We start from the raw sequence: 12,044 nt of genomic DNA on the forward strand, positions 1-12,044 counted from the left end.
CCTTGCAGGATTTTTTACATTTTTAGGGGCAAAAATTTTCATGAACCTACTTTAGGTTCATTTTTGTCCAGTGACTGTGCCTCTTCTGTATGTAAACAGGGACGGCCGTGTCCCTATTTGTGTGTGTATGAGTTCACCTGCCCTGCTAGATCTCATCCGTCTGCACGTGAACGGCAAACCAGCATAGAGATTTTTACACAGATGGCTGGTTGTCTCCTGAAGGTGTTAGTATGTGAATATTGGATTTTATGGCAGCTATTTGGTGTGCAAATGTCTTTTATTCACAGCTTAATTTCTTACGTAGGCTGTATAATAGTAGATTTCTATATTGTGTGTAATTCCTTATGTGTATATATATATATGTAAAATACAAATAGACAATTTTGTAGAAATTTTTAAAAAGCAGATGTGACCAGGATAACTCAGTTTGATAGAGAAACACCCCCACCCTTGTTTAAGCAGTTGATTTTGACAGCTGATAGCCTTCTTGCTTTGTCATATATTCCCATTATTTCTTTTTGATAACCGATGCCTAAGGCTGATTCACTACCACATATGTAGTAAGGAAGGAGGAAGTGAGAGGCAACCTAATATTTAGTTATGATTTATGCCCCCACCATTGAGAATTGTCTGTGAGGTTTCACGCCTTCGGCAGGTCCAGCCTCCTGCGGCCGTGCTTGCCCAGCTCAAACAGGGGGTTTCTACCCCCTTGGAGGGACTTGTGTTTCCAGCTCTCCACTGCGGTCCTACCTGCATGGTGTTGCCACTGGCTTCTCCTGCTCACACTGAAGTGATGTTCACTTACCTGAGCAAACGTGCAGATTTTCCCCCTCCACGCAGCACCTGAACACACCATCAGTGGTGTGGCACCGACTATTTATGTTCTTCCTCCTGTGTGTTTACAGTGGTCATAATTTCCATTTTGCTTCTAGGAAATTTCAAGAGAAGCTGGGTAATGCTGATAATTCTCAAATATGTGTCAGGGTCTGTCTAAAACATGGAAGACTTTATGTAGCTGTGTTTCAGAGGCAGAGGGAGGTTTGAGAAGGTAAAAAGAAACACTGACTATAGAAGTTGGTTGTGGTCACAAAAATGACCGCCAATCTGACACGCTCAGGTGAAATATGTAATCTTGGAACTTTTCCTTCCAGTCTTTTTAAGTAAACATTTATTTAAAATAGCGCTTGTCAGGGATATATATATTGTCATATCATGACAGTGCCTTTTCCCTCATTTTCTATGTTATAGTAAAAAATCCAAAGTTAATGTACTGTTTTGCTCTTGGGAATTAGTAAATTGAGAAAGCTGTCTAGGGAAAAGCACCAAATGTTTAGCTTGACTGAAAATGCAGTGTAAAGAGACTGTTAAAAAATAACTTGCTATGACGTGATACTTAGATGACTTTAAAATATAATTTTAGATGGTCAGTATATTGAATGTCCATCTTTCCGGAAGATTAATTTTAATAGCATAGTGTATTTCACTTCCAAATATATCCATAGGGATGATATCGAAGACAGACTTTACTGGAAGGCACTCAGTCTTGAGAAGACCCGTAGCTGTGGTGAAGATTGGAGTAATTATCCTTAAATTTATAGAAATTGTGTATTGAAATAATTTTTTTCCCAACTTTCACTTAGAAAGCTTGGGTTTGTTGGTTACGTGGCAGTTCCTTTTCATCAGCCCTCATGGAATTAATGGGAAAGTTGCAAATTTTTATGAAGCTAATTTAAATTGATGAAATAGTTGGTGAATCTTGAAACAATAACTATTCTTTAATGAAATAAATACTCTGTGAATGGAATTCTGCATTTCAGAGGCAGATGTTTAGCTTAAACGGTTGTTGCCACAAACCTGAGGTGAAATGAATGTAAATTAACTCCATTCTGCGGAGGACTTCTAAAGGCAGAGGCTGCAGGCTGAGCTGTGTGGTGGGGTGAAAACCAGCAAATTGCAGTTGGCATTTGGGGTGTGAGGGGAGCTTGTATTTAAAACTAAAAAATAAAAAAAATATGTATCTAAAAATATTTGTATGCATGCTCTGACAAGGTCTAGGCAATCCTGCTTTAGCAGGGGAGTTGGACTAGATGATCTCTATGGTCCCTTCCAACTCTAAAAAATTCAGTGAAATTCAGAGAAATATGTATTTAAAAAAATTAAGACTATTCTTCAGTTGCAGGAGAAGTGAATTTCAGCATTTGTAATTGAAGCTGTGAATATGAAGATATGGAAGTGCTTGGTCTTTAATAGAAAATGCCTTTATTTAGTCATTGGAGATATAATAGAAACCGTTCGGGATATTCTTTAATTTTTTTTTTTAAGCATTTATCTTTGTTCTTGAGGTATTCACCTATTGCAGATTAATCATGGATGAATCCTTCTGCTTCTGGCAAGTTTTTACTTGTGAGGATGCCAGACAAATTGTCGTGTTTTGATTCTGTGTGGGAAAATTTTTCCTAGTTACCCTCGCAATATCGCACGGGTGAGCGCGGGGCTGAGGGTGTAAATCCAGCCCTTCCCGAGCTGCCTTCACCCGCTGCTGCGCCAGCTCAGAGGAGGAGCACCCGCTTGGGTTCTTCACCTGACGCGCTGAAGGCTTTAGGCGAGGAAAAAGCGTGCTGGGTGTCGAAGGAGAAATTCCAGCTTGCCCCAAGTTGCCGGTCTATAATAGCGTGACACTTGCCGGGTTTGATTGCTGTGTTGGTAGCGGGGGATACCTGGCTGGTGCCCACCGCGGGTGCCGCAGTCCCCAGTCAGCTGCTGCCGGGCACGGCCCTGCTGACTGGAAAATTCCTCTGCCCACAGCCTGGCCCTGCCGACGGCGGGGGAGCGCCCGGCTGGCTCCCTGCGGGGTGATGCCCTTGGGGAAAGGGGGCTCCCGCAAAGGCAGGGACAGGACTCTTAAAGATTTATAGCACCTCTCAGAAAAAAAAAAAAACCAACAAAACCCAAACAAACGACTCCTCTCTCTTGTAATGCTTTGTGGTTGTGCTGGAGTTGGCAGCACCGAGACGGGTGTTTGCAGCCCCCTGTGATCCGGCCAAGCACCAGCGCTTTTCCACTGGAGAAGTGTATCGTTTGTAAAGAATGACCAAAGAGTTTCTCAAAACAATCTCTGTGTTTAACAATATCAGGGATAGCACATTCAGATTTAAAAAAAATAATAATAACCAAACCCAAAGAATTTTCTTCACTGTGAGGGTGGTGGAGCACTGGAACAGGTTGCCCAGGGAGGTGGTTGAGGCCCCTTCCCTGGAGATATTCAAGGAGAGGCTCGACGAGGCCCTGGGCAACCTGGTCTAGTTGGGGGTGTCCCTGCTGGCTGCGGGGAGGTCGGACTAGATGACCTTTGGAGGTCCCTTCCGGCCTGGGCAATTCTATGATTCTATGTTTCTATGAATTTGACTGACGTCCGTCTGTCCTGAAGGCTGTCCTCCTGTGGCGGGGCGAGCAAGGCCTCGCTGTTTGCAGTACTGAAGAAGGGCCTCCTGTGAGCACAAAACGGTGCTTACACATGGGCCTGACCTCCAGATGAATTGTTTGTAACTGACACGTGAACTTCCTGCTTTTTTGCACTTGCCATTTGCTCTGTGTGGAAAAAACTAAGCTTTTAGCTTGATTGCTGATTTTACCTAGGAACCAGGCCGAGCCTGCCTCTCTGGAGGGGCTGGGGGGCAGTAGACCTTTTGCTACTTTTCAATCTTCCGGTTCTTTTCCTTATAGCTTCCCATTAAACCCAAAATGAGATAGTCATAAAGTAAACTGCCCAATAACCGGGTCACATGAATTCTTCATAAACCATTATAGAAGCAATCTCACGTCTGTCAGAGAGTATTTCACCGAGTCATCTGAGCTGTTGTTACATACTCTCCTCTTTCTTCTTTACTTGAAGAGCTGGGGCACCTTCTGTACCTCACGCAAGATGATGGTGGTTGCTTATTGCTTTAAAAATGGTTTGAAATTTCTTGGAGAAATTTTCTTGTAGATTATTAGCTTTTTTTTTTTACTACGTTTGCATTTTTCAGAGCACTTCCACAGAGTTGATTTTGTTTAATTATCATTTGGCTTGATTACATTGGCAACAGTAATGAACTGTGTTCTTCACAGTGATGAAATCATCGCAACTAGCATAGAGGAACAATTTCCTCTTCTCTAACTTTTTTTTTTTTCTTGTAGTCTATGAAATGTTGTAAAGTTTATTATTTTTCCATTACAGAACGAAGACACGGTTCAATGTGTAAACCTTCCCCTTCTCCAGCTTCTCCAGCCTGCAATTCCAGGACATCCCTAGTACAGATGAAACCGAAATCCTGTATCAGTGGCCATAACCCTGTCAGCAGCAACTCAAAGCCATTCAAAACGCCCAAAGACAATCTACTTACCTCCAGTAGCAAACAGCACACAGTCTTTCCTTCGAAAGTATCACGGGATAAACCATGGTAAGTACTAAAATAATAGTTGCCAAAGATGTTGGTGTTCAAAAAAATAGTAATTACCTCTATGTATATTTCACAATTGTAAAAAAATATAATCCATATTCTCATTTGATCTAAGTTTATTGTTTAAGCCTCTGCATTTCCTAAGGGAGGAAACTGGGATGTTTTAAAATTTTATATAAATATATATGTATATATGATTATATATACATATATATGTGTGTATATATATATATATACACATATATATATATGATTATATATACGTATATATATGAAGGACCCAAAAGGACTGAATTGCTTTTCTGATATTCCATCAAATGTCTGCTTTTCTAAGATGCATATACCAATTGAGATATTGACCCAGTTTGCTATATTTAAGGTCCATCTTCCATTACAGTATCCGCCCTTAAAATGAATGCTGTTAATCAATAGGATATTTTTTTTGCAGAGTTCTTAATACTGGCTTAACTGATGATCATGAGAACTTACTGGTTATAGTCATTCATCTTCAACAGCAGCTGCTGTTGCAGTTTGTTCTGTACTTCAATAATGTTTGATGCCTTATAAGAAGACAGAAGAAAATTCTGGCTGCAGAAATCACTATTTTGGGGGCATCTTACATCATGTACTGTGATATATATACACATATAGGCTTTGAGACTGCCAGGCCCATCCTCCCGTGACTGTGATGATAGCAGCAGGGTGGCAAAAATGTAAATGAAAGCAGAACTGGGTCACTATTTTATCCCATGAGAAACTAGTTTGTCTTTAGTTATCTACAGAAAAGATGCGTTGTGATTAGGTGACTAGGTTGGTGACTCCAGATCTGGGTTCAGTTCCTAGTTCTGCACAGGCTACTGTTAGGCCTTAGTCTCCTCGGCCTCAGTTCTGTGTCTGTGCGTTTGAGATAGTAAGACTTCCTTTTTCTTAAATTTTATCTGCTAACTGTAAACATCCTTCCCGTTTATATGTAATATCTAGCATAAGAAGGTCATGATTTTAGGTAGCATTTCGGGACACAACTGCCTTAAAGCAGTAAATAATCTAATGCAAACCATTTACTCATGAAAGACAAAGCCTAAACTCAAATTGTGTTTAAGTAATAGCTCGTTTTCTGCCTGAAACGTGCAGTAGCTGGTATCGTTTCAAGGAGAGCAGCTTCTGCCTAACTGTAGAATTTACCTTGCACTGGAACAAACTTGATCAAAATCTGATCTTCCTGTAAGTCTGAATCCACCATCTCTATGAGCATGATGTGCATTCTGGACAGTTACAGTTTGTAATTCTGAAAATAGAAAAATCTGGATGTTTAGAATACACACACACAGATGAGAAGAGGCTATTCTAGTTAACGTGCCTCATTTACTATTTAATAAAGGTGTTCTTGACCAAATAGTGACCTCTTCTTCTGTGTGTTGTGGAGGAATTTTGTACAAAAGAGGAATATTTTTTTTAAGTCTAATTAAAACAAAATCAGAAAGAACTTCAGAATATTAACACTGTTGACTATAAACCTGTTTCTCATCCTAGTGCTACAGACAGCAGGTTACATATCCACATTTCAGCACACTAACTGAATCTGTAAACAATATCTTCCGTTCTGGCAACAGATGGCATTCTGTCAGTCAGTAAAAGCTGGACGGGAACAAAATATCTGAGCATTTCCACCAATCCCTTTTCCCTTTATTGGGAACATCCCAAACGTTGGCTGATGATTAACAAGGTAAATTTAGCCGTTTAAAATTGTTGTACTGCTCTGTTAATACTTTTGCAATGAATATGTCGGTAGTTGCACCTGTGAATTACCCAATTCTTGCAGCTCTGCTGGGAGATAATACTGTAGTTTTGTTTACCAGTGGGGAAAAATGAGGCATATAGTAGTTAATGGTATTTTAATCATCACATAATAAATCACAAATGGTCTGAAGCAGAGATCAGTGCAATTGTCTTTCAAAATTTTGTGTTAAGTGCCTTGGATTACACGACTTGTTAAAGAATAAAATCAGTCTGATAATCATCACAGGTTATAGAGAGCTGACAGCTGTTACGGAAGAAAGCGTTTGTTGCTATTTCATCAGTGGATTATAATTTTTATTTAGAATTCTAGGAAATACTCAGCAGGTCTGATTTTCTTAGAGGAGCAATTATTAATAAAATTTATTCTTTTTTTAAGATAAGATCATATCTTCCATTCAGCTGTCTGTACGAGTAATAGGATTTCACCCACTTATCTTTTAGAAAGAAATACTCAATTGACACAAATACATTTGTCTCAAAAATGCAAATAGGATTCATCATGTATCCAAGTGTGTTGTGCTTTGTCATCCTCAGAAGCTTCCAGTTATTCAGTGCTTTTGTCTGTTATGTTGTACTGTCATACCACAAATATTTACTTGACATAGGTTCTTCCAGGCAGTTACCAAATTAGCTTAATTCAGGAATCATGTCACTTGTAATGATTGCTTTCCAGACCCGGAATAACCTTTGGTGTGCTTGCCTGAATCTTTTCATGCAGCATCTCTTTTAAATGCTTGCTGTTACATTTAGTAGCAGGATTTCAGCAATGGTCTCTGCAACTGCGTGGCCCAGTAGATGTGTCTGTCGTCACGCCTGCCTGCATGGAGACCCAACTCTGCCGTCTCTTAAATCATTATAGTTTTTTTGGTTGGGCCATAATCTTAAACATTGACTGAGTAGCTCTTTTTCTCCTTCACATCCTGTGTTGTTCAGAGATGCCCTGCACAGGTTCAGGTTGCTCCTCGACTAATGCTTTAAAAAGCGTGATCTGAATGATCAGATTAAAGAGATCTGGAATTGTTTAATTTTTGTAGCTGCTGTATTAATACTTCCCTTCTTGTAGTCGGAATACGAAGGATTATTGTGAATACATCAGCTAGAAATATGTCAGCTCTGGGTTTTTTCCCCCTGTATCTCTAACATCGTTGCTATTAATACAGCAGCACTCAGAGACTGGAGCGGTGCTGGAGCGCCCGTGCGCTGCGCACAAGATAAATGTAAATCATTTTCCTGAAGCTTGCAGTTGAGGTGGTAAGAGGTATAGCAAAAGGGTAGAGGGTTTTGGTGCTGTGATGCTACCAGGTGTTCATTTCCACCCAACCATGATCCTGAGGCAGTGTAAATTTGGGGTAAAGTGTTAAAGTGTAAACTAAATCCTGAGATGCCAGCTGAAGTAAGTCTCCTTGACTGAAAATGAGATGGAAATTATATGGTTTTCATCCACATGTAGAAAATTGACACTCTTACTGTAAACAGAAATAGGATCACAATGGTATATACCTATGGGAAGCAATTTAAAATCTATAATGTCACTTTTCAAAGGATTTTTTTAATCATCTCTGAGCCTTTATTTGTTTGGGTTAGGAAATACCGTTATTCATACTGAGGTTGAGAAAGTGAAGCTAATCAAGATTTAAGGATATTTCTAATGCAGCATGGAATTGGAATAAAAATTCATTAGTTAACTTGGACCACATATTCTAACCACTAAATCACAAATACTTTGTTACACTGTAGAGGCCATCTCAGCAATGTAGAGTAGGACAACGTTTTAGGTTTTTAAATATTTGTGAATTTCTTTTCTCACAAATTTGAAAAGAGTTGAATGAGTGGCTGACATTTTAGAATGAATATAGTTATGAATGACAAAAAAGAAAAAAAAAAACACCCAGCAAACTCACGTAACAAGGAAAAATAATTTTTAAAAGCCTGAAGAAAGGAAAACAGAGATAATAAGGAGCTCCAGGTATGAGGAGTGTTGTGACGTACTACAAGTATTTTTCTTGCTTGGGAACGACAGTGACAAGCAGTGGCTTGGAAGTAAAATGCATTGCTACAAGATACTTAGGAGGGAAATTCACACTTATGTTGGGAGTTTGTCGCAGGTTCTGCTGAAAGAATAGAATAGAATAGAAGAGAAGTATTTCAGTTGGAAGGGACCTACAATGATCATCAAGTCCAGCTGCCTGACCAAGAGCATGAAAAAGCAGAAGAAAATCAGTTATCTTATCTAAAAAAGAGAATGAGCTTTTGAAACCTGTCATGATCAAGGACTTGGTGTAGCCCTCAGATGTTTTTTTGTAGCCTTTTTCTGGTTCCCTTCTAATTCATCAACGCTGGTATTGAGCCACTGGTCAGCAGCAGTGGAAGCCATGTTCCAGCATCAGTATAACCAGGGACATGTGAAAACTAAATACGCTCCTTAATCTAATTCACCAGATCTTTTTTTTTAATGTAAGAATAACAATACAATAAAAGCTCAAATTGCTTATCCACTCTAACCACTAAATATTTCTGTCACTATTTTCTAGTCTGTTGTTTCCCCTTACGTCACTGCAGGCTGAATAGCTTGTTATTTCATGTGTAACTTCACATTTGCTTATATTAAAATGTCTTTTTGAATTAATGAACTTTACCAAACACTCCATGCATTTTTATAGCTGCCTTTGTCTCTTCATTATTTAGTTTCCCTCAATCCTGATTCCATCAGCAAATGTTTTTTACCAGGAATCTTTTATTTATTTCTCAAGACCAGTGAAGTTTTCAGTCATATCAGACTTGGTAACGATGAATAAAATGCCCTCCTCCTAGCAAGCACCCTTATTGAATCATAAATCTCTGAAAAACTAGTTTTTAATTTTATGTTGTTTAACATTTGCTTTTAAACTGTTTTTATTTGTGTTTTATAATGCCTTTCAAAAGTTGGAACCCTTTTCACAGTTATCTTTTCAGTTTAACTCATAACCTCATCAAAAAGTGAAACCAGATTTCTTTGCCACGATCTGATTTTCCGCAAAACCACGTGAACTAATTGTTTATCAGTTTATTTTTATTATTTTTTTCCATTATTTTTTCCAAGACAAAGTCTTGGAAAGACAAGTTTGGGTTTTCAGTGTGGACACAACAGCAGCACTCAGCTTACTTCTCTGAGGTGTGAAATATTCCAAGATTCAATTAGAAATGAATAGGCTGAGACCCAGCTCTTTTGGAACTCATGGCCACGTTATCCAGATTTGCTTATGTAAAAAAAAAACAAAACACCAAAGAAAACCAACAACATGATTTTTCAGCTGGCACTTTACACTTACTGAGGGAATCAAAAACCATTTTTATCTGATTGGAGAGCATTATCGTGTTGCCTTCTCAGTATAAAAGAAATACTAAACATTTCTGTCATTTTTGCATCAATAATAACTATTTTACTGTCACTTAGGTAGGCACCACTATTATTCCTAGAATTTCTTTTGTGTATTAAAATAAACTTGTCTTTACAGAATACAGATTTTTCTCACCTATCTTGGGCAATTGTCTGTGCACCCAATTCTCATGTGCCCTTCCTCAGTTTTTATGTTTGTTGCATGTTGTTTTTCTAATTTCTCCTTTCAGCAGTTGTATTTAATAATTCTCAACAGAATTTTCATTCAAACATTCTTTTTAAAATACAGTAAGATTAAAAACTTTATTTTTTCATTTTTCTAACAAACTTTTAAAATAAATCCTTAATTTTCACTCAGACTCAGTTTGGGAGAAGAGCTCTCTTTAACCATCAAATATAAATGTAAGCATTTGTGATTTATTTCCCCTCTTAGTCCTTAGTAGTTGATGACGGTCACTGGTCCTGCACAGCTTCCAACTGACCATTTCGTTGTCGATTCATCTTTAAACAATCATAGAATCACAGGATGGTTAGAGTTGGAAGGGACCTTAGAGATCACCTAGTTCCAACCCCCCTGCCCTGGGCAGGGACACCTCCCACTAGAGCAGGTTGCTCAAAGCCCCATCCAGCCTGGCCTTGAACACTTCCGGGGATGGGGCATCCAAACCTTCCTTGGGTAACCTGTTCCAGAGTCTCACCAGCCTCACAGGAAAGAATTTCTTCCTAATATCTAATCTAAATCTCCCCTGTTCCAATTTAAAACCATTGCCCCTTGTCCTGTCACTGCACTTCCTGACAAAGAGTCCCTCCCCAGCTCTCCTGTAGCTCCCTTCAGGTATTGAAAAGCCGCTATAGGGTCTCCCTGGAGCCTTCTCTTCTCCAGGCTGAACAACCCCAGCTCTCTCAGCCTGTCCTCATAGGAGAGGTGCTCCATCCCTCTGATCATCTTCGTGGCCCTCCGCTGGACCCGTTCCAACAGGAACATTATGTGTTATATAGTACAAATATAAGCGTCCACTTATATTTATATTAAAGAAAAAAGATAAAGTACCACCTGAAGCTTCTAAACTCTCAAGTAATTTACTGTAGTCTGCCAGGAGTCCTATAGAATTTCTGTCTTCAAATACTGCAGTATTTTTCTTTTTTCTTCTACATTGCAATGAAATGCATAGTGAGGGTTTACCTGTTCTGTAACAAAACTAAACAAAAATGTACCCTCCTGTCGGCTTTTTTCATTACCCCAGTGATCCATCCATATGTGCTCAGGGATTTGAGGTTCTGAGCACTGCACAACACACAAACTTTTTCATTTATTAACTGTATTTTACTAATAGGCCAGATAATACACTTGGCCCTTTTATTGTGTATTAGTACTTTGAATTAAGATAGATCTTAGAAACTGCGCATGAGGATTTATTCATATGTTTTTACATAGTTTTTATATAGTAAAACTGCTTGATCTAGAGCAAAAAAAAAAGTATCCTATTTTCAGAAAATGTAATTGCCATCTGTTTAAAAGCAAAAAAAAAATTTAATTCCTACCCTGAGATGTTACAATTTTTAAATATCATTTAACTCAATAAATTCAGAACAGTTTAAAAAAGTAGACGATCAAATCCTGTTTCATAGTTCAGTGTTTGCATTCATTGAAATACTTAATGTAATTCTAGTTTTATGAGTAAGGTACATTTTTTTGCTTAGTTACTTGGCTGTATTTTATTGCAGTCAGATCTGTACTCTGACTAGCTGACTGCTGTATTTTTGGTATCACCAAATGTGGAAGTTTCATATAATTTAATTCCAGCTCCAGAATATATCTTTGTGTCTAAATCTTCCTTTTAGTTTTATCTACGTATTGTTTATATCAAGTTTTGTACATTTTTCTGTGTTAAAATACCCTTAGAACTAAGATTAACAGCTTTGCAGTATGGGAGAGTCTCCGCTCCACTTTCTGCGTATGGTCTTTAGCAGCCATGGAGACCTGGTTTCCCGTCTTCCTGAAGGGTGTCCCATGGAGAATGCCATCTCAAAGTCATCTTTTTCTGATTCTAAAAGCTCCACAGCTGTTAACCATTCCTTCCTTGGCAAGAATGCAGTGAAGGTGCCATTTTTCAGACACAAAACACTGAAATTATGTTATACTTGTGAATGTGGGGAAGCCCCAAGCCGTGCAGTGATGTGCAGACAGGCAGGTGTTGCCTGTCCTGGGACACTGACACCGGGGTGATCTCTGGGAAGAAGCTCTGGGTGCCTGAGCTGCAGGTGCCAGGGTGCTTCAGAACAGATGGGATGTGACAGTCGCTGTGTGTTTAACAGATGTCACGTGAGTAACGCCCCTGTAGAAGCTCTGCAGCCACGCAAATCACTGCAGGGGTCTGCGAGAAGCCGATTGTTCCTTGAGTAGTTTGCTAAGGAATAATTTCACACTCTTT

General features: G+C 39.0%; 1 protein-coding gene across 5 annotated transcripts in view; it reads left to right on the forward strand.

Moving 5' to 3' along the window:
• Positions 1–12,044, forward strand: part of ATXN7L1 (ataxin 7-like 1) — a 116,706-nt gene that overhangs the window by 77,986 nt on the left and 26,676 nt on the right. For all 5 annotated transcript variants that reach the window (XM_014963826.1, XM_014963825.1, XM_014963827.1 and 2 more), the window contains one exon: positions 4,217–4,439. In XM_014963826.1, the coding sequence (XP_014819312.1) occupies positions 4,217–4,439 (223 nt within the window). The remainder of the gene's footprint in view (positions 1–4,216; positions 4,440–12,044) is intronic.

The sequence above is a fragment of the Calidris pugnax genome, unplaced genomic scaffold (genome assembly GCF_001431845.1).
Source record: "Calidris pugnax isolate Ruff unplaced genomic scaffold, ASM143184v1 scaffold44, whole genome shotgun sequence".
Classification (NCBI taxonomy): Eukaryota; Metazoa; Chordata; class Aves; order Charadriiformes; family Scolopacidae; genus Calidris; species Calidris pugnax.